Here is a 24,321-nt window from a genome sequence, read left to right as displayed (position 1 = left end):
TGTAGACCATTCAGAATGTTCTGTGTTTGGGGCCCTAATGTAACATGGGGATGCAGTATCCTATTGCTGTTGATGGCCGCACATACACTTTACATTTTCGGCATTTAGCAGAGGCTTTTATCCAAAGCAACTTACAGTATACAGTCTAAGCAACTGAGGGTTAAGGGTCTTGCTCAAAGGCCCAACAGTGACAACCTGGCAGTGGTGGAGTTTGAACCTGCAACCCTCTGCTTACTAGTCCAGTACCTTAACTGCATGTACATGTGCTGCTTTACACAGAATACAGTATTTGATATTACTGCTATTGTTCTTGGTCATCCTCATTTTCCTCCTTGCCCACCACCTCTGACACGCTGTCCTCTTCTTCTTCTATTGTTGCCCTCCATTGCTAAAGTCACAATACAGCTCAGAAATGCCACATGCATTTGAACTGCCTTTTATCCTGTTTACCTACAAATTTTAACCCTATTTACTGATATGACACGTGTGCACAGTTTTCACCTGTAGTGTGTTAACGATAACAATAGTGTGTTCGTTGTTTTCAATCTTTGTGGCATGTGTGTGCCATTTTGCACCAATGTGCGCTACCATGAGAAGTGTGTGTTAGTCAGTGAGAATGTGTTTAGAGTTTTGCAAAAAGGTTGAATCAGATATGAAAACTGTGTCCAACTAGGAGAAAATGGTTTAAGGTTTTGTGAAAAGAGTAATTCATTCCATAGACAAGTTTTGGCAGTTGACAGACGTGTTCCAAGAATGGGGTTTAGTGTTTTAGCGATTAAGAAAAACTGTAATGTACATACTTTTGTACCTGTTTCCCTCAACATTACACATAGTCACATACTTTCTTTTGTATTTTTTTATATACAAAATAAAAAATTTATATCTCAACAAAGTATGTTTGTCTGTAGATGAAAGAACACATCTTCTTTCTGAATGGTATAATATGGCTGCTTGGTCACATGGTGTTTAAACTTGCTTAAACAGATGAACATGGTACCTTCAGGAATTTAAAAATTGAAAAAAAAGATGTACCAGACTTGTGGAGGTCCAGGATTCTTTTTTTTTTTTTTTTTCTTTTTTTGTTGTTGTTGTTGTTACCCCTGTATTCCATCATCTATTCTACTGTCTACTGAAATCCAAAGTCTAAGTATGCCAGTGTAGGTAATTTACCTGACATGCAATGCAAATGTAGCACAATTTGGTACAAAACCAAATCTGCTCCTATAAAGTCTTTTAGGACTTACTGTATTTACATTAAATACAGTCAATTGATTTCTATTTGGATTCAAATTCTTCACACTATGCCCAATCCCTGCCTCTCTTTACTGTCTGTACCTACAGTGTATCACAAAAGTGAGTACACCCCTCACATTTCTGCAAATATTTTATTATATTTTTTCATGGGACAACACTATAGACATGAAACTTGGATATAACTTAGAGTAGTCAGTGTACAGCTTGTATAGCAGTGTAGATTTACTGTCTTCTGAAAATAACTCAACACACAGCCATTAATGTCTAAATAGCTGGCAACATAAGTGAGTACACCCCACAGTGAACATGTCCAAATTGTGCCCAAATGTGTCGTTGTCCCTCCCTGGTGTCATGTGTCAAGGTCCCAGGTGTAAATGGGGAGCAGGGCTGTTAAATTTGGTGTTTTGGGTACAATTCTCTCATACTGGCCACTGGATATTCAACATGGCACCTCATGGCAAAGAACTCTCTGAGGATGTGAGAAATAGAATTGTTGCTCTCCACAAAGATGGCCTGGGCTATAAGAAGATTGCTAACACCCTGAAACTGAGCTACAGCATGGTGGCCAAGGTCATACAGCGGTTTTCCAGGACAGGTTCCACTCGGAACAGGCTTCGCCAGGGTCGACCAAAGAAGTTGAGTCCACGTGTTCGGCGTCATATCCAGAGGTTGGCTTTATAAAATAGACACATGAGTGCTGCCAGCATTGCTGCAGAGGTTGAAGACGTGGGAGGTCAGCCTGTCAGTGCTCAGACCATACGCCGCACACTGCATCAACTCGGTCTGCATGGTCGTCATCCCAGAAGGAAGCTGACGCACAAGAAAGCCCGCAAACAGTTTGCTGTAGACAAGCAGTCCAAGAACATGGATTACTGGAATGCCCTGTGGTCTGACGAGACCAAGATAAACTTGCTTGGCTCAGATGGTGTCCAGCATGTGTGGCGGCGCCCTGGTGAGAAGTACCAAGACAACTGTATCTTGCCTACAGTCAAACATGGTGGTGGTAGCATCATGGTCTTGGGCTGCATGAGTGTTGCTGGCACTGGGGAGCTGCAGTTCATTGAGGGAAACATGAATTCCAACATGTACTGTGACATTCTGAAACAGAGCATGATCCCCTCCCTTCGAAAACTGGGCCTCATGGCAGTTTTCCAACAGGATAACGACACCAAACACAACCTCCAAGATGACAACTGCCTTGCTGAGGAAGCTGAAGGTAAAGGTGATGGACTAAACCCAATTGAGCACCTGTGGCGCATCCTTAAGTGGAAGGTGGAGGAGTTCAAGGTGTCTAACATCCACCAGCTCCGTGATGTCATCATGGAGGAGTGGAAGAGGATTCCAGTAGCAACCTGTGCAGCTCTGGTGAATTCCATGCCCAGGAGGGTTAAGGCAGTGCTAATAATGGTGGTCACACAAAATATTGACACTTTGGGCACAATTTGGACATGTTCACTGTGGGGTGTACTCACTTATGTTGCCAGCTATTTAGACATTAATGGCTGTGTGTTGAGTTATTTTCAGAAGACAGTAAATCTACACTGCTATACAAGCTGTACACTGACTACTCTAAGTTATATCCAAGTTTCATGTCTATAGTGTTGTCCCATGAAAAGATATAATAAAATATTTGCAGAAATGTGAGGGGTGTACTCACTTTTGTGATACACTGTATGTGTTTTATTCTTCTCTGGTGATTTTTTTCATTATCTCCTGTAATACCATTATTTTTTTAAATGGTCTGTCTCTTTTAACACACACAGACACATACACCAAAACTGCACAAACACTTATGCTGTGGAACCATAAATATATGCCAAATATGCTTTGTAGTATTAAGAAAATGTAAAAAAATAAATCTATATTTAAAACAACACAAATTAGAATAGAGAATAGAATAGAATGCCTTTATTGTCATACAACCCCAAATCTGAAAAAGTTGGGACAGTATGGAAAATGCAAATAATAAAAAAGACTTTCTTACAGTTGCTTTAAATTTTAATTCATTGCAGACAGTATAAACCTGTATGACGTCTGGTCAACTTCATTTCATTTTTTAATAAACATCCATTCCTGCATTTCAGGCCTGCAACACATTCCAAAAAAAGTTGGGACAGTAAGGCAAGTAAAGCATTTACCATTTTGCAGGTAGGCCAGTCCAGTACCTGTACCCTCTTCTTCCGCAGCCATGCCTTTGTATTGTGTGCAGCATGTGCTCAACTTTGATTGTATTAAGTGTACTAAACTACTAAATTGAGACCTACAAAAAATCGGGTCTAGAAAGACAGGACGTGGAAGTACTTTTTACTCTAAAGTAAATATATCTGAAGTCTAATTTTAAAATATTTCTAATGTACTTCAAGTGCACTTGGAATACTGATTAAATGTGCTTTATATTCACTTTAAGTGTATGTGAAACATGAAGTTAAATACACATGCAGTAGTATACTTAAGTTAAATTATATGTACTTAAAATAGTCCCAATTTAGTACAGTTTAGTAGACTTTTGTGGTTTTGTATTTTATAGTTGAAAAATGCATGGACATCCCTGGAAAGATGATGTCTTGAAGGCAGCATATGTTGCTCTAAGACCTCAATGTACTTTGCATTAATGCTGCCATCACAGAAGTGTAAATGACCTTTGCCATGGGCACTGACACATCCCCATACCATGACAGACCCTGGCTTTTGGACTTGCTGATTGGATTTTGCTGTTGCTGATAACAGTCTGGATGGTCCGACGAAAAACAAAAAGTCTTTGGTCCGGAGCACGCGACGTCCATTTAAAAAAAAAAAAGACCTGGAATGCTGATTCATCTGGCCACAATACACGTTTCCACTGTGTGATGGTCCATCCTAGATGTCTCAGAGCCAAGAGAAGTCGATGCCGCTTCTGGACATGTATAGAATATGAATAACCTTCGAGTCTTCAGGTGGCATTGCATGAAAAAACATCCTACTATTGTAGTATTATACTTAAAATAGTCCCAATTTAGTACAGTTAGTACAATTAAATACAATTCAAGTTGAGCTTTTGTATTATTTTTGTACAATTACAGTATAATTAGCACTCTTTAAGTGCATTGATCATTAGTGAGACAATAATACACTTTAGTGCACTGTAGTATATTGAAGATTAGTATACTTAAGTCTACTTTTTTCACCAGGGAAATAACTTTATGAAAAAATACATAAATAAACCTTTGTATAATGTATTAAAAGTGTGCTTTAAGTGAATTACTACAGCAGTTGTTTAAGAAGTATTTGAGAAGTATATTAAACTAAATGCAACCTAAATTTAACTAAAATTATACTTCATGGTAATATATTTATTAAAAGTATACTTTTTGATAATTTATTTATTTATTATAATTTTGATAAAGTATGGTAAAAGTTTACTTGATCAAAGTATGACATTAATACAGTTTAACATGTTTGAAATATGTACAGACATTTGCTAGCTTATTTATAGTATACTTAGACGAATCTTAGTGTATTTTAAGTACATTTAATTGGTATGGGTGTCTTGCATATGTGTGAAGGCATCATTGATATGGATGTGTTTATTAAGATTTTAGAGAAATGCATGCTGCCATCAAGGCAATGTCTTTTCCAGGGAAGTCCATAGTTATTTCAGCAAGACAATGCCAGGCCTCATTCTGCACATATTCTCATTCTACAACAGAGGACAGACTTTACGGAGTGCATGTGCTTGACTGTCCTGTTGTAGCAGCTGTAGTCTTGTGTCAAGCAATGATGGCAAAATATCCATGTGTTAAAGTGGAGCAATTAAAACACTTTGTTTCCAAATAATTAAAATGTGTGATTGATAGGAAAGGTGAAGTAACACAGTGGTAAACCATGCATTAAATTCTAAATTTACTCAGATTTACAAAATACAGTTACAACAATATTGGAGCACTGGGAATGTTTTATCTGTACTTTTGTCAGTTAAATAAAGGTTTTAGAGAGATACCAAATCACAAATTCGGTAACAGTTTAAAAAATGCAAATAAGGGGCAAGTAAAGTGTTACCACAAATTGTTGTTTTTATTGCATTTAACAAAATGTACTTGTTTAGAAATATTGTTTGTAGTACTATGCTAACACATATGCTACAATGGTGTATACAACTGTTTGTTTTTTGACTGAACAGAATTTAAGGTTGTTTTTGCAGGACACGTTTATTAAGGCAGGGGCCCCCTGACCCCAGTGGGCACCTAAAACAAACGTTAGTGCTGGTTATTAAAGTGCTCTGCATTGTATGCATCTACTGCAGGTGCACTGAGCCTGTTTAAACAGAACCTCCAGCCATTGTGGGTCCTGGCCACACATTACGAACCTTGGGCTGTGGCATGTTGAAATCAGTTCAATGTGAGAAGAGAGGGGAAAATAGGTATTTTAAACGGCTTTACTTTAAACTATAAGACATTATTTAGCTATGAGGTGAGCAAGTAAAAGTAACAAACAAACAGAGACTGTTAAATCCATTGATTTGTGTCTGTTACAGAGGACATGCTCTATTGAGTGTTTCTTTCCCATCACAGTCAAAAAGAACTAAGGACTTTAATAAATAGTTAAGCCACAAATTGAGTCAAATGGTTTTAAATGGAATTATTAGGTATCATTATTCTGTCTTTTTGATGTTGATTTTTTGTCTGCTCCTGAGGCTTTTAGTGCTGAAAATATTAAAATTCCATCACTATCCCTGCTCGATTTGGGTTCATTCAACTTGAAAATAATTCCCGCTTGTCTGGGTGTGCTATTGCTCTGCAGGTTTGCCCTTGAAAGGTAAAAGTAAAAATAAAAGAAAAAAGGATGAGAGAAAGAGAACGTGAGAGAGAGGGATTAATACCATTTAGGTCTTTAGAAAAATATATTTTAAAACAGTTAAAAAACATAAATATTGGTTCTTTCAAATGTTAAAAGTTATTTATTACATATTAAGGTGAATGAAAACCCATACATAAAGCCTCTTTCACAGTTCATATCTCACAAATAGAAAGATCTAAATTACAAAAATCTCTTAGCCTTTCGCAACATGGAAACAAATGGTTCACTGTTTTTTCAGCATTACAAAATGGACATTTAGGCCCGGATTCAGGTGTGCCATGTGTCTGTAGCTATGGCCCATGTGGATCTCTCCACTGTAGATCCCCAGTGCATTTTTCATTGGCGGTTTGTACAAACATTTTCTCTAAACCAGTCTAAACCAAACACTTCTGTTTTTCCAAACTCTGGTGTTCTAAAGGTTTTAAGGACCATGCATGATAAAGAATCATTTAAACTATTTTAACTATGATATATCATTTCATATAATTTTAACTATGATATGATGTGCTGATAGTTAAGACCCTGTGTCTGCTTCACAGTAATGGTAAGGTTTAATTTAGGCAATGTTTATATTTAACAGGGCTTGTAATGATCAATCCTGATCTAGTCTAATTGAACTCAGCTATCAAATTTGGTTAATTGGTTATTAATTGGAGTACACTTTAAGTCATTACATACACTTTGGTTGAAATCATTACATTTTGCTAAATTAATGTTGCTAAAACATTTTCTGAAATTTCCTCTCCTTAAAACTTTTCTTGCCTCTTCTTTGGTTCGAAAAGGCCTTCCCATGAGCATTGCGGCAGAGAAGTTAGGGAAGCATAAAGCACAGTTTATTTATGCATTTTTGTCAAATGTGAGGGAGAATATTTCCTAGAATGACAGTGCATGCTAGTATGCTTGTCTTTCATGCTATATGGACATTATTTTGAAATAGGGTTTTTAGCCATTTTTATTACCAGTTATAGTTAATGTTGGCTATATATTGTAGGTATAAATGTGTATGGGTAACTTTTTGTGAAAAATCCCACTGGAATGTTTTATCTGCAAGCAGAGTTAATAGACAGCAGAGAAAGGAAATAAAGAGGCAATTTGTAATTAGAATTTGCAGTCTCGTTAAGTTGGTGACAGCTTTCACTGCACTATAGCTTTCTGCAATCAATGACAAGAATCTACTTAGAATACTAATGAACCAAGATATCCTTAAGAGTTTGAAACCAAGGAAAGGAAAAATTATTAAGATATTTATGACCCCAATTAATCAGTTCACTAAGATACTCACAATGTCCAAAGGCTGTACTAGACACAGCATAATGTAGTGAGAATTTTCTAAAGAAGTGTTCCAAAGGGCATCTGAGAAGATTGGCTAACTGATGAAGCGAGACACAATACAGAGGGAAAGACATAGACAGAAGGATGATTGAGATGGAGGTAGGCCTGATAGGAAAAAGGAGACAAAGAACATATTAAAACAATACATGATAGCAGAGATGGGGGACTGGCAGAAGAACAGAATGTGAGATGGTGAGGTAGAGAGGGACAGGTGGTGAGTGGGAAGGGTGGTGAGAGAATTTAACTGCAAGAAACAGGCAAGGGTTTTTACAAATGCTAGGAAAGATTTCGATTGAAAATGAAAGTGGTAAAATGTGTGAACAAGCAACAGAGTGAGAAATGAAAGGGGGAGTGATGGATGGAGGAGAAGGGGTGGAGGCAGATCTTGTGGGATGTTTAGATCTCTGTCATGCCTCAGTGAATGCCATGACAGGGTTTTACAGCCAGTTCCTAAGTGTCATACAGCTAAGATGAGGACATTCAGAGGATAGTGCTGCAAAAATAAAGCAGAGCAGGACAGGTTTGGAAAAGGTTTGGAAACAATGATTTTAATGTTTCCCAAAAAATTAAACATTTAAAGCTGTTATTTTGCCACCACATACACAAAAGAAAATGAGAGAGAAAATTATCTTAAGTGATCGAGGAACATTGTAAGGTTTGTAGTAATCAGGTCTCAGTTGATTTGATGTGTTAGCATATATGGACCTTGGGGTCCACTGAGTACATATAGGAAATTAAAAAAAAAAAAAAAAAAAACCCTTGCAGCCATTCCAGTCCCCTGACCTAATAAACAATTGAAACCCTTAAAATGGAGCTGAAGACCAGAGAGAATCTAAAATCTAAAAATGACAATGAATTCTCAGAACACTTGCTCAGCCTTGATCAACAAACTCAACTAGCAAAGAGGGAAGGTCCAGTTCTCCTACATTAGTGACAGAATGTTGCAGGTGATGATGATGCTTCAGATACTTTTTATGGTTCAAAACATTCTAAGTCTGAGATTAAGCCTAAAAGCCCTTTTAATCTTTTTTTTTTAAACCAAGGCTTACTGTATTTGACTTTATATAGTGGTATAGTTTGCTGTTATTTAGTAGAATTGTTGCTATACTGTATAGTTTTATTAAAATATTACCTTTCTTTTTTAAAGAGTTATAAAGTTAATAGCGTAGACACACACCTCAAATGTCCAAATAAACAGCCTTACATTTCAACTTTTTCCTGTACCAGCATTAATGTGCCCCTTTGCACAAAACATGTACACAATGAATAAATAAATAAAATAAAAAAACAAAAAAGGAATGTAAAGGACAGTCTTGCTGACAAAAATGCTTGAATAACCAATTATGAAAATAGTGACTCTTCTGACAGAGCTTAATTTCTGCTGCAACATGGGTCAGCAACAGTTTAGGCTGCTGCTGCTGGTGGTGTGATACAGTGGGCTCCCTAATAATACTGCATAATGTAAATACCACAATTATTGTTACACAATTTACCCGTTCTCAAATAGCCTTTTTCAGTCAGCATAATGCACCATATTGCAAAGCCCTAAACTGGGTCCATGTAGATGATGAAAAATCAGACATGATGACAAGTCTAGCGTGATTCAGTGACTTCCTTAGTAACCATATCTTAATCCAATAGTGCATATTTAAAATGTGCTAAAATTAGAGATTAACAGCTTGAGCTGACAAATATGCATCAGTTAAGATAATGCCATCATGTTAACATAGACTGAAATCTCAAAGCAATGTTTTTAACACCTTGAAAAATCTATAACAAAGAAATGAGAGAGCTATTCTAAGCGCAAAACGGCATGGTGTTCCTAATAAAGAGTCTAGTGTATGTGTATGCTGTAAGCACTCTATAGATAGATAGATATAATAATTTACATTTTGCATTTTGCTAACTTAATAAAAATGATACATTCATATAGAGATACAAGTTAAACGAATAAGGCACTCATCATTGTGAGAAAAGTTTTATTCATGCTGGGAAATGCACCTGTGTAATGCATCATTGGCCAGATTCTATAACAGAGCAAATGCACCCACGTCGTATTAGTATATCACCCCTTATTAATTGTTTACCTATAAATTATAATTTAATCAATTTGCACAAATATTTTACCCCTTACTTTCTAGTGCATTTTATATTGCTCCTCTCTGGCATGTTTCAAATGTTTTTATGCTTTATTTAGATGGGCTGAGCACTGTTTAAATTACAGTGATCTTTCAGTATTTCTATAACACTGATATATTTACAAATGCAAAAGAAAGAACAGTTAAACACCCTTCTAATTTTTAAGTTTAAGTGTTCCAGCTTAACTGTGCCTCACAAAGTGAAGTCCTTAAAAGTTTGCTGAGTTTTGACAAGTTTGGTGTAGAGAAAGTGTAGTGGCCTGCACAGAGACTTGACCTTAACCATACTGAAATAATTTTAATGAATTGGAAGGTAAATTTAAAGTCAGACATTCTCACTAATATCAGTGACTGACCTCGGGAAAACTCTTTGTTTAAATGAGTACAAATTCCAATGGACATGCTCTAAAATCTTGCTGAAATTCTTACCATAAGATAAGAGGCTGTTAAAGCTGATGGTTTTGCATTGAATGTCCAACAAAGTCAGGTGTTTAAATACTTTTGACCATATAGTGTATATAACCTTAACAGATACCACATTCCTTATTCCTTACTAATCAAGAAGCATCAGAGGTTTACACATCGAAGTAAGAGCTAAATAACAAAAATTATCAAGATATGTCAAGATATATGGAGCCTAATTATGAGGATTTTTGTTTTTACTTCCATGCTGCATCAATCTATGCTTAATTAACATGCCGACGTGATTAAAGTTTTAACATAATTATCTTTATCTTTCCCCTCAGGATGATCTGGTCTCTATGGAAAACGGAATAAAGTTTTCTGCCAGCACTAGTGAAAGACGTAATGGAAAAAACGGCCCAACAAAGAAAGAAGAACTAAAGAAAAATGAAGGCAAACAGAAAACAAGAATTTCTGCTATAAACTATAACACAAACTGATAAAGCATAATCTACAATAACTCAACATGTGTGAGCAAATATTTCTGCTAGTGGTGTTTCTCTGCCTATGGGAGGGGCTTGTAGAGGGAGGACAAATGACAAAGGTTGTTAGCAGAAGAGGACTGAGCTCAGTTTACTCCCAGCTGCACGAAAGGTATGGGGTAAACAAACAATGGGACCCAAGTTTGGAGAAAAATGAAATGCCATTGATGAGGCTAAAAGAATTGATTGGTATTGACAAATTGGATGATAAATTAATAGGTTACTCAAATCTTGACCAGAGTAATAGAATTAAATTAGCGTCAAACCAGGTAGAACTTCATACATTTATTTCTCATTCTTCTTTGGTGGATGAAGACTCAAACATAAAGGTCTCAAGGGTGAGCTCTGCGGTCAGAGGTATGCTTGAGTCAAAAAAATATGGAAATGACACAAAAAACTCAGAGGATTACCCTAAAAATGATAGACTTGTTAAAGAGATTGCAGTTCACCGCAAGGTAGATCCTAGTTTATACTTAAATAAAACCAAATCTAAATCTTCTCCAAGATTTAGAAAAAGGACGAGGCTTGAACTGCTTAATAATGCCATAGGTCCAAAGCAAGCATTGCCAGACTCACCCCACAAACTGAACTTGACTGGAGACTTTGGTGTATTAAAGCTTATTTCTAAAGAAAACCTTGTGCGGATTGTAAATTCCAAACTCCAGAATGGTTTAAATTTCCGGAATAAAATGAATCACAGTAGGAAGAGAGATTTAATTGACGTTGGCCCAAGTCGGCTGGAGAATCTTAAAGTAAAAAGACATGATACAATAACTGCAAATGTTCATGAATCTGATCATCATAACAAGACTGTCGAGCCATACTCAAGCAGCATTACAAACCCAGATGTCCAGATGTCTCATATTTATAGGAAGCCAATTACTGGTTTTGATACAGAATTAAAAGAGGAAGAAAAGATGACCGAGTCAAAGAGTGTATCATCCAGTGCGGTTACCAAGCACTACTCACCCAATGTGGCAACAACATCCCGAAGTGAAATCTTGGCCAACACAGAGGCTAATCCCTTTATCAGCCATAGCAGTACTTCTGTGCATGAAGGGATATCACATATGTCTTTTCAGACTGAAACTGACTTAAATAAGAGCTACTTTCTGGATTTACAATCAGAAAAAAATGTAAATGCAAAACAGGACTTAGGTGAAACCATTTATTCTGCAGGATTAGGAATTAGTGTTGGTCAGGAACCAGTAAGTAAAATGTCAGATTCTTTAGACAGTCACATTCTACAGCTTCACCCAAACTCTGACTGGACTGGAGGCATAAACAAGGAAAACAATTGGGAAGTGACAGTGAACACCGTACCTAGACATACTGGACATGGCCTGGTGTTTCAAGAGATGGTGGAGGACGAAGATAAGGAGTGGAATCCAAAGGAAAGAGTTGGCTCTAGATCTAGAAGCAGGCGAAGTTGGATCTGGAACCAGTTCTTTGTCATCGAGGAGTATGCTGGCCCTGAACCTGTTCTCATCGGAAGGGTGAGGGTAAAAATCAATAGCTCTTTTTTAACACAAAGCACTATGTCTTTTATCCCCTCCATTCATGAATGCACTGTACCATCTAGCTCAGGGGTGTCAAACTCATGGCCCGCGGGCCAGATCCGGCCCGCCACGCCATTTTATGTGGCCCGCGAGAGCTTAAACGACTGTACGATTGTTGTGATGGTTCGAGTAGTTACAGAGACGCACTTATAATTTAATGGGAGTCCTGCGCCTTTAACCGGCAACTGCTGACTTCGTAGTCATGGCAACTAACTTTGACCTCGCTGAGTAGCCATGTGACTTTTACTGCAAAAGAACGCGGGGTAGCGTAGTCAGTAACGTAAACAATAATAAATAAATACAGATAATTATCTTGCAATATAATACCAAAGCATCATCTGTAAGTAGTGGCGTTTATATTCTCAGTTGTTTGTAAATGTTTAGTGAGTATATCACAGCGTTTTAGTTACAAATTTACCGTAATTAAATAAATTGTTACTGTTACTATAGCAATTAGTATCTTTACACAAAATGCTAACTCGTTAGCGCTATTTTACGTTTGGTTAAATCTCATATTGTACCAGATGTAACATATGACTACAGCTGTGTGCTTGTACTGTATTAAGTTCTTTATTGCTTTTATTGTTTGTAGTTTTACTTCATTTTGATGCACACAGTGTATCACACAGCTGGGAAGCAAATAAACCGACTGTATTCTGAAGAGAGCTGTCTGTATTAGTGAGGGCAGAATGATTGTCTTAAAAATATACTGTAAAATCCTAAACAAACTGCATCTTTCAAAATGCATGCTGATTTTGTGACCTGCAAAGTGACACATCCCGCCAGTAGATGATGTTACACATTTACACATGATCCTAAAATGTACAAGAAGATAAGTAAGAAAATTAAGCATAAGGAGGAAATTTAATGAAAGTGAAAACAAGTTTGTGCTTCAGGAAGAGAAAACGGTGCGTCTCTTGTGTGATGAGGCCGTGTCTGTGGTAAAGTAGGACAATATAAATACAGAATTTAGCTTCCAAGAAAAACAACAGACTGCAATCTGTCACGAACGGGGGCCTAGGCGAGACAATGGGGCGGACACACACGCAGAGATGCAAACACTAAGAATTTATTAGTAACAAAAGCTAATCACAAGGGCTAGGAACATAGCTAGTAACGCAAGCTAAACACAAGAGCTGGTAACGAGAGCTAAACACAAGAGCTAGTAACATAGCTGGTAACGCGAGCTAAACACAAGAGCTAGTAACATAGCTAGTAACGAGAGCTAAACACAAGAGCTAGTAACATAGCTGGTAACGCGAGCTAAACACAAGAGCTAGTAACATAGCTAGTAACGAGAGCTAAACACAAGAGCTAATAACATAGCTAGTAACGAGAGCTAAACACAAGAGCTAGTAACATAGCTAGTAACGAGAGCTAAACACAAGAGCTAGTAACATAGCTAGTAACGAGAGCTAAACACAAGAGCTAGTAACATAGCTTACAGAGCTAACAGAGTTTACAGAGCTTACAGAGCATAACCGAGTCCTGACCAAATGTCCAAACCAAGGTAACACCAGAGCAGTTCAAAACAAGCCACCAGAGCAGTTCAAAACAAGCCACCATAGCAGTCCAACAAAGCAACATTATAACAAAACAGTTCCCAGTGTGTGTGCTCCAGTGCACCTCTTAAATACAGGGCAGCTGGAGCCAATTAGTTCAAATGAACCAATCATGTGCTGGGGCGTGGCAGGAGACCTAGTGTGCTCATGGAGAGAGGGGCGTGGCACATAAAAGCACCAGAGCACACAGAGGCTTGGTGTGACATAACCCCTCCCTAAAGGCACTCCTCCTGGAGTGCCTAAAAAACACAAACCACAAGGAGGTCCTGGGCCCTGCGGGGCAAATTTAGTCATTAAGTTCATCTTGAGGCAGGCATGACATAAGTGCTGCAACGCCGGCTGCCGACAGAAAACCAGCCAACAAGAGTTCTGAAGCACCCTCTGGGGGTGCCAACTCAGGAACAGGAGCGCCATTGGGGGGCGCCAACTCGGAAACAGAAGCGCCATTGGGGGGCGCCAACTCGGAAACAGAAGCGCCATCGGGGGGCGCCAACTGAGGAACAGAAGCGCCGTCAGGGAGCGCCAACATGGAAACAGGAGCGCCATCGGGGGGCGCCAACTCAGGAACAGAAGCGCCGTCAGGGAGCGCTAACATGGAAACAGAAGCGCCATCGGGGGGCGCCAACTCGGGAACAAAAACCAGCTGCGTGGAGCCTGGTGAAGAGGCTTCGGGAGATAGCTGCGTGGAGCCTGGCGAAGAGGCTTCGGGAGTCAGCTGCGTGGAGCCTGGCGAAGAGGCTTCGGGAGTCAGCTGCGTGGAGCCTGGCGAAGAGGCTTCGGGAGTCAGCTGCGTGGAGCCTGGCGAAGAGGCTTCGGGAGTCAGCTGCGTGGAGCCTTGCGAAGAGGCTTCGGGAGTCAGCTGCGTGGAGCCTGGCGAAGAGGCTTCGGGTGTCAGCTGCGTGGAGCCTGGCGAAGAGGCTTCGGGAGTCAGCTGCATAGACCCTTGAGAAGAGGCGTCCGGAGTCAGCTGCGAGGACCCTTGAGAAGAGGCGTCCGGAGTCAGCTGCGAAGACCCTTGAGAAGAGGCGTCCGGAGTCAGCTGCAAGGACCCTTGAGAAGAGGCGTCCGGAGTCAGCTGCGAGGACCCTTGAGAAGAGGCGTCCGGAGTCAGCTGCGAGGACCCTTGAGAAGAGGCATCTGAAATAAGCTGCGAAAACACTGGAGAAACGTCATTAATCAGCTGCAAAAACCCTTGAGAAACTCCTTGAGTCAGCTGCAAGGACCCTGGAGAGGCGTCCGAAGTCAATTGTGAAAACACTGGAGAAACTCCTTGAGTCAGCTGCGAGGACCCTGGAGAGGCGTCCGAAGTCAATTGTGAAAACACTGGAGAAACATCGCTCAGCTGCGAGGACCCTGGAGAGGCGTCCGAAGTCAACTGCGAAAACACTGGAGAAACATCGCTCAGCTGCGAGGACCCTGGAGAGGCGTCCAGTTGCTTGGGACCTGAAGATTCGTCTTGAATCATTTGCTTGGAACCTGAAGATTCGTCTTGAATCGGTTGCTTGGAACCTGAAGATTCGTCTTGAATCAATTGCTTGGGACCTGAAGATTCGTCTTGAATCAGTTGCTTGGGACCTGAAGATTCGTCTTGAATCAGTTGCTTGGAACCTGAAGATTCATCTTGAATCAGCCGCTTGGAACCTGAAGATTCGTCTTGAATCAGTTGCTTGGAACCTGAAGATTCATCTTGAATCAGCTGCTTGGGACCTGAAGATTCGTCTTGAATCAGTTGCTTGGAACCTGAAGATTCATCTTGAATCAGCATCTTGGAACCTGGTGAGGTTTCTTGAATCAGCTGCTTGGAACCTGGATAGGTTTCTTCAATCAACTGCTTGGAACCTGAAGAGGTTTCTTGACTCAGCTGCTTGGAACCTGAAGAGGTTTCTTGACTCAGCTGCTTGAAGCCTGGTGGCGGCAGCAGCAGAGCTGAAGGAGAATTGTCTGTAGTAGCCTGTGTCTTGAACTCTGCAGGCTGGAACATAAAGCTTGGAACTTTGACAGGAAACAAAACTGGAGAGGACTTGGAACTGTTCGACTCTGTCTGGGTGGCAGGAGAGCCCGAACGTACAAACAGACCGTTTTGGAAACCCTGACCCGTTGACTTACTCCTAAGACCGAGCGAGACAGACGAACACGGAACAGGACTAGACAAACTAGAACTCCTGGAACCTGACTTGGAGACAGGACAGACTTGGACAGACGGACTAGAAACAGGCAAGATCAACGGACTAATAGAATTAACTGGACTAGACACAGTGGCTGGACGAGTTTGAACTAGCGAACATGACCTGAACTGGACTGAACTCGACAATGGCGAATATGAAGCTACTCGAACGGGCAGGATACAGTCATAAACTTTCCTAGACAAAGACTTAGACTGACTAGGAGTCACTGAAACAGACAGAACCGGCAGAGGACTCACCCGAACTTGAGTACCTGAAACTGGAGCCGGTGAACAAACAAAAGGACCCCTGGAGCCCTTGGGGTTACTACAAGGAGCTTCACTAAACAAACGATCCTGACTGGATCCTAACATGGATGTGGGACGGTTACGAGCATTAGTAGCGGGCACTGGCACCCGGACCACATTAGCAGTGGGCACTGGGGGAAATTTAACATCCCCAGTGGGCACTGGATGCCGGGTATAAACTGCAATGGGCGCTTTGCTGCGTGTAGCGTCTCCAATGGGCATGGGGAGGTCACGAGCATAGATAGCGGGCACTGGCACCCGGACCACATCAGCAGTGGGCACTGGGGGAAATTTAACATCCCCAGTGGGCACTGGATTCCGGGTATAAGCTGCAGTGGGCGCTTTGCTGCATGAAAATTTTGCTCTCATGAGGCCCTCGAACACCTTAACCGAGTTCAGCACAGCTCCCCTGTCAGACCACAGCTGCCGGGCCCACTCACGAGCGGCACCCCTCAGCCTGGACATCATAAATCGTACCTTGTCGATTTCAGCTGGCTGGGGGTCCAGAAGGTGCTGCAGGTAGAGCTGGCTCTGCAGAAGGAAGCCGTCGACAAATGAGTTGCTTCCATCATATGGAGCTGGCCTACTAAGCGGTAGGGTCTGAGGAAACCTCATGGAGTTAAACTCCGGAAACACATAAACCAAATACATCTCGCTGTGTCCTTGCCGGGGAACTGTTATGTCACGAACGGGGGCCTAGGCGAGACAATGGGGCGGACACACACGCAGAGATGCAAACACTAAGAATTTATTAGTAACAAAAGCTAATCACAAGGGCTAGGAAAATAGCTAGTAACGCAAGCTAAACACAAGAGCTAGTAACATAGCTGGTAACGAGAGCTAAACACAAGAGCTAATGACATAGCTAGTAACGAGAGCTAAACACAAGAGCTAGTAACATAGCTGGTAACGAGAGCTAAACACAAGAGCTAGTAACATAGCTGGTAACGCGAGCTAAACACAAGAGCTAGTAACATAGCTAGTAACGAGAGCTAAACACAAGAGCTAATAACGTAGCTAGTAACGAGAGCTAAACACAAGAGCTAATAACATAGCTAGTAACGAGAGCTAAGCGTTGCACATCAAAGCACCAGAGCACACAGAGGCTTGGTGTGACACAATCACAGCAGAATACGTTACAATCGGCCCTTTGAGGGCCACCATAATGCTGATGTGGCCCTCGGTGAAAATGAGTTTGACACCCCTGATCTAGCTGGTGTCATCAACTTTACCATTGATTTTCTACATTTCTGGATGACTGAGTTTTCTAACCACTCAATGACATTTAATTAATTATATAGCCAGCAGGGTACTAAAGATAAAAAGTTTTATTGTAGCTTAAAAGAATAAATATTCTTCTGAAAAAGATCTCCCAGTGAGCATTCTAATTAAGATTTTAGTATATGAAGAGTTTGATGAGCCTAGTTTGCAATCAACAGGTAAAGTATGTAAAAACCTGACTATGAGCTTTTTAGACATGCCATTCCAAAACTATGGGCATAAATATGAAGTTATGCACAATCCTGCTGGAACAGGACAGGGCCGTCCCCCAACTGTTGCATCAAAGATGGAAGCATGTCATGTAATAAAACTGATTGTATGCACTTGTTGGACACCTTTTGTATGCACTTAGCTGTTAGCAGTGGATGTGGCTAACATCTAAAAATGAGATCTGACAGAAAGTTTAAATTATATTTTAGTTTCTTTGACTTTCATAATAAAATGATCAGTTTTGGGGTTGACAGGGTAGTTCAGCTGGTAGTGTGAGTTCCATACAGAAACATCAAAAACATGTTTTTTAAGGCTTGATCCTTACTTCAATTCACTGTCTATAAGAAGTTTTGCAGGACCTTCCCTCCAACCATTCAAAAACATTCAGTTGGTCAGTTGGCTGCCAAAAATGCCAAAGAAAAAGATCATTCAAGAAACACACAATAACAAACACCCCCTAAAAAGTGCACTAGTTTTGAGTAAAGGCAAATAAATGTTTTAGCTCTCATCCAAAACTGTCCAAACCAATACTAAAAATCTATTTTTCTTCCACAACATTGATGAGAGAATGAAAAGAAAGAATGTTCTTTTAAGTGATCACATTGTATACAGTTTATTCTGAGTGTGCTCCAATCTACATCCTATTTAAGTTGCAAGTTTCCTTAGTGATGTACAAATACAAATCTCTTTGATATTCAAAATACAAACAAGTTACCTATCATTAAAAGAATGATTAGAACTGTCTTGGGGGGGGGGGGGTAAATTCACAGACATTTCACAATCAGTTGAAGACAATGTTATATAATGTGTTAATATTATAAATGTGACAGGGTGCTCGGGTGGTGCAGCGGTAAAACATAACAGCCCATCCATGTTGAAATTTCAAGCTCTTAAATCTGCTTGTGCAGCTAAAAAGAACCAGTTGGCAACTGTACACAAGTCAGAGAGATATAACCGAGTAACTTAATGTAACTTGACTGGGAGAGAAAGGGATGAAATAAAATAAAATAAAAATAAAATAAATGGACCATGCCTTTGTTTAAAGCAGTAAAATAAAGCAGTAATGTCACAACCAGTGTCATGAATACCAGTTCATTCATTTCACCAGTCAGTTCATCTATCCATGGGCTTCAGCTGTGTTATTAATTTACATGAGACCTGCTAGGCTTGCATTAAAGTTCTTCATGGGCTGGAGGCTCCTTAGCACCTGACAAGGACTCAACTGCTTTTAGATTGAAGCAGATGGCTTTAAACTTAGCAAAGGTTTACACACATCTAATGTATTTGTTTCATAAGAGTATGCTATTGGTCTGAGGAGAAGAGATAATCTGATTATGTTGGGGGTCATGGTTATATTAGACACCTGCTGTGTAAAAGATCACGAGACATCATTTAAAGATGTATCTCAGCAAACTACTTTGTGTTGTTAATTTCACGAAAAACTATTTAGCCTCATTTGAACCCAGCAGGAGCAAGGGAGCAATTAAAAATAAAGACAAGGACAGAGAGTAAGAGTGAAAGGCATGATGGTAGAATGCTATAAAAATTAATGCAACTTAGACTACTTGAACCCACTAATGAAGAAGGGACAACAAAAATACACAGTGTATTAAAATATGAATAAGAAACATTGAATAAAACATTGATTTCTACTGATGTTATGAAGTTGTTTAAATTGTGAGACATACAGACAAAGAAAACATATGAAATAAAAATAAGAAAGAGTGCACTGTTTGATTTGTTTGATTCAAGTGGAAGATGGAAAGAAAGTAAAAGAGTGCAATCGTGTTAAATTCAATTTAATTACAAACCCCTGTGGGGTCAACACTTCTATTCTGCAAGCAAGATCTAAAAGAAAGCAGGAGGAGGGATTAGGTCTGGACTGAAATTTAAATGCTTATAAGGGTGTCAATCTTTTGCTTTCTCTGTTGTGTGTATGGTTGCATGAATGTCTGTGTATGTCTTGGTATGTTTGTGTGTGTGCATTATTGTCATTATTGTAATAAGTGACATTTTTTTTGTCACTTATTACAATAAACAAGGTCCTCCCTAAGCTGCTATGCAGACTTACATAAGTGATTACAAACTTACCATAAATCTACTAATGATGATGATATTGGCCCCAGTTTGCATATTCTACAAATGAAATGATTCTTTCTTCCTAAATAATGCATAGATGGGGAAGTACAATAGAAGTAAATAAGTAAGGGTTTTCATAATAATGTAGAGCAAAAATGGTTATAAATAATAGATGCGTAGCTGGTGTGAGAAATGCATGCGAAGGGCAGGCTAGATTAAAAATAATTAGGTCCGATCTAACTCTCTCTTATTTCACCGCTTCAACTTCTTCAATAACTAGGGTCTGTGGCAAAGAAACTCTAAGGCTGTACAAAAAGAAGTACAAATCTGAATCAGAAAAAGTTGGGACAGTATGAAAAATGCAAATTCAGTTGGGACGGTAAAGCATTTACCACTTTGTAATGTTGCCATTGTTTTGTTAAAAAAATGCATGGACGTCCCTGGAGAAGATGTTGTCTTAAAGGCAGCATATATTGCTCTAGAATCTCAATGTACTTTTCTGCATTAATGCTGCTATCACAGAAGTGTAAATTACCTTTGCCAAGGGCACTGACACAACCCAATACCAAGACAGTTTCTGGCTTTTGGACTTGTTGTTGTTAACAGTCTGGACGGTCCTTTTTGTCCATTTCTTCAAAAAAAAAAAAAAATGGAATACTGATTTGTCTGACTGCTTATTTATTTATTCCCAGGACCTTCTTGCTGTGAGGTGACATTGCTACCCAACAAGCCACTGTGCCACCCTGTCTGACCACAATACACATTTCCACTGTGTGATGGTCCATTCCAGATGCCTGAGAGCCCAGAAAACTTGATTTCGTCTTTGGACATGGTTAACATAAGGCTACTTTTTTCCACATTAAAGTTTTAAGTAGCATTTTGTGAATGTAACTATGTACTGTAGTGGTTAAGATAAGATAATATAGCCTTTTATTATCCCACTGGGGGAAATTTGCAACGTTACATCAACTTTCAGGAATAAGTGATATAAAAAATGTTTATACATATTTTTAAAAATAGAAATGTAAGAAATATAAAAATATATAAGAAAACAAAAATTACAAAGTCTTTAACATCAGTAAACAGATATTGCACTATCCAGTATTGCACAAAATTTCAACAAATGTTGCATTGGTTTAAAAAGTTATTGCACATGCTTTAAGTTTGATTTAAGTGAGTGCAGGTATAAAAACCATATAAAATACTGTGATGATTGTCTGTGCTTAGGGTGGTGCTGGTTATAGAGTCTGACAGCAGCAAGAAGAAAGGAACTGAGATATCTCTCCCTCAAGCAATGCAGGTAGAGAAGCCTGTCGCTGAAGGAGCTGCCCAGTGCTGCCACTGTTTCATGCAGTGGGTGAGCGGTGTTCTCCATTAAGGATGACAGCTTGGCCAGCATCTCTCTCCCACTGAGTCCAGGGTGCAGCCCAGGACAAAACTCACCTTCCTGATCAGTTTGTCCAGTTTCTTTCTGTCTGCTGTCTTAATGCCACTACCCCAGCAGACAACTCCATAGAAAATGGCTGATTGCCACAAATGAGTCATAAAAAGAGTTGAGAACTTTTCTTGTACAGTGCTTGTTTATTGTCAGACCAGTCCAGTTTATTGTTAAGGTGAACACCCAGGTACCTATAGGTGTTGACGACCTCAATATTCCGTCCATGAATATTCACCGGTTTCAGTGGATGTAGCTTAGACCTGCGAAAGTTCACATATTTACATAAACTATTGATGAATGACAGTTGTTGCAGTGCTGTCAGGATTGAGGATCGCGGGTGTTCAGCTTAGGTATGTTTCCTTGCCCTTTACGCACTGAAATTTCTCCAGATTCCTTGAATAATTTTATGTTGTTATAAAACTGTTAATGGATAATTATGTAAATACCCTCTAACTTTTTTTAAGGAACATTGTTTTTAATCATTTCAATAATTTTCTCACGCATTTGTTGACAAACTGGAGATCATCTGCCCATCTTTGCTCCTCAAAGACTCAGCATTTTGTGGATACTACTTTTCTTCCAAACCATGATTACAATAACATAAACTGCCAACTTTTTTGGAATGTGTTAAAGGCCTAAAATGCAGGACTGTATGTACCTATATTAACATCTCACACTCTTTACACCAGATGCCTTCGGTTCTACAAGGATGTCTGATGCCCAGAACATTTTACTGTAAAGCTAAATACACAGATTTGTCTTGTTGGTCATGATGGCTTCCAGCTACCTTGTAACAGCCCACTTGTTGAATAGATTGGCAGGGGGTACAAATTGTAGTATAATGCTCACCTGTCATGCCATTGGGTCAGCAATTGAGATGGAGGTGCAGATAAGTGTCAATTTCCTAAACCAACAGCATCTGCACCTTATTAAGCATTAATTTACTTCAGCTATAAAGGCTAATATTCCAGCCTTATCAGACACCTCATTGCCGGCTCATTGTGTGTTGTGTAGGGTGTTTGTAGTCAGCTGCACAATCTGTAAGGCCGATACACTGGGCTAACCTATGCTTAGCCCTCTGTTCCACCAGCTCTTATGCAGGCTTCCATTTAGACTATTTTTAATTACCAGTGGATAAAGTATTTGGTATAAGTGGTGACTTTGCTCTCGTACTTTTATCTTTTGTTTACGTTTTGTCTTAGAAGTTGTGCATTTTGCTTGGGGCTTATCACAGATGCCTTTGTGGGGTAAGTGCATGGCTACCTGCCTTTTCTGCCATTTGCTGGGGGACAGCATAGGCTTATGTCCCTTTGGGGGTCCTTTTTCTTTTACAGGCGAGTACACATACTGTGATATGTTTTACTTCTTCTACTGCACTTTTTTTTTTTCTTTTTTTTTTTTTTTTTTTTTGGCCATTTGTTATTTTGTACTTATTTTCTCTCCTTTTGTTTGTGGATCTTTAACCAAGTGTCCTGGGTTTATTCTTTTCCAAACTCACAGCCAAGTGACTTCCGCCCAGTTACAGGGGTTGGACAACGAAACTGAAACACCTGGTTTTAGACCACAATAATTTATTAGTATGGTGTAGGGCCTCCTTTTGCGGCCAATACAGCGTCAATTCGTCTTGGAAATGACATATACAAGTCCTGCACAGTGGTCAGAGGGATTTGAAGCCAATCTTCTTGCAGGATAGTGGCCAGGTCACTACGTGATGCTGGTGGAGGAAAACGTTTCCTGACTCGCTTCTCCAAAACACCCCAAAGTGGCTCAATAATATTTAGATCTGGTGACTGTGCAGGCCATGGGAGATGTTCAACTTCACTTTCATGTTCATCAAACCAATCTTTCACCAGTCTTGCTGTGTGTATTGGTGCATTGTCATCCTGATACACGGCACCGCCTTCAGGATACAATGTTTGAACCATTGGATGCACATGGTCCTCCAGAATGGTTCGGTAGTCCTTGGCAGTGCCAATCTAGCACAAGTATTGGGCCAAGGGAATGCCATGATATGGCAGCCCAAACCATCACTGATCCACCCCCATGCTTCACTCTGGGCATGCAACAGTCTGGGTGGTACGCTTCTTTGGGGCTTCTCCACACCGTAACTCTCCCGGATGTGGGGAAAACAGTAAAGGTGGACTCATCAGAGAACAATACATGTTTCACATTGTCCACAGCCCAAGATTTGCGCTCCTTGCACCATTGAAACCGACGTTTGGCATTGGCACGAGTGACCAAAGGTTTGGCTATAGCAGCCCGGCCGTGTATATTGACCCTGTGGAGCTCCCGACGGACAGTTCTGGTGGAAACAGGAGAGTTGAGGTGCACATTTAATTCTGCCGTGATTTGGGCAGCCGTGGTTTTATGTTTTTTGGATACAATCCGGGTTAGCACCCGAACATCCCTTTCAGACAGCTTCCTCTTGAGTCCACAGTTAATCCTGTTGGATGTGGTTTGTCCTTCTTGGTGGTATGCTGACATTACCCTGGATACCGTGGCTCTTGATACATCACAAAGACTTGCTGTCTTGGCCACAGATGCGCCAGCAAGAGGTGCACCAACAATTTGTCCTCTTTTGAACTCTGGTATGTCACCCATAATGTTGTGTGCATTGCAATATTTTGAGCAAAACTGTGCTCTTACCCTGCTAATTGAACCTTCACACTCTGCTCTTACTGGTGCAATGTGCAATTAATGAAGATTGGCCACCAGACTGTTCCAATTTTGCCATGAAACCTCCCACACTAAAATGACAGGTGTTTCAGTTTCATTGTCCAACCCCTGTACATTCCCTGGTCAATAGGGCTCTGTAACTATTCCTAACTATATAAAATGGAAATGCCCCCATATCATACTGTCATTCAAAATAGCAGGTGCCAGCTGATAAACTGTCAACTTATCAGTCACCAGGCAATTACTTAAAAATTATTTAACCTTTACTTACTAAAATTATTTAGCCTTTTTATTTAGAATGATTTTAGATGTATTTATGTACCTAAAATAAACCAAAATCCCACACTTGGCTGGATACCAAAATACAGCTTTATCACTAGGTAGCACAGGTAGACAGGCAAGCTAATAATACAAGTGAAAAGTGGAATTTTAATACAGGATTCTCAGTTCACACCAGTTTTTTTGTCTAATTTGTCAATATTATATGTGAAACTATTCTACAATCAGCATGATTTTATTTATAACCCCAATTTCTATGTTGAGAC

The 24,321-nt window shown here is 39.8% G+C and overlaps 1 protein-coding gene across 1 annotated transcript in view; it reads left to right on the top strand.

The window, feature by feature from the left end:
- Positions 1-11,761: 11,761 nt before the first annotated feature.
- Positions 11,762-24,321, top strand: part of LOC134311870 (cadherin-24) — a 104,318-nt gene continuing 91,758 nt past the window's right edge. The window contains exon 1 of the mRNA XM_062993516.1: positions 11,762-11,997. Coding sequence (XP_062849586.1) covers positions 11,860-11,997 — 138 coding nt within the window. The 5' untranslated portion in view covers positions 11,762-11,859. The remainder of the gene's footprint in view (positions 11,998-24,321) is intronic.

The sequence above is a fragment of the Trichomycterus rosablanca genome, chromosome 4, assembly GCF_030014385.1.
Source record: "Trichomycterus rosablanca isolate fTriRos1 chromosome 4, fTriRos1.hap1, whole genome shotgun sequence".
In the NCBI taxonomy this organism is placed as follows: Eukaryota; Metazoa; Chordata; class Actinopteri; order Siluriformes; family Trichomycteridae; genus Trichomycterus; species Trichomycterus rosablanca.
This window is presented reverse-complemented; position numbering and strand designations above follow the sequence as displayed.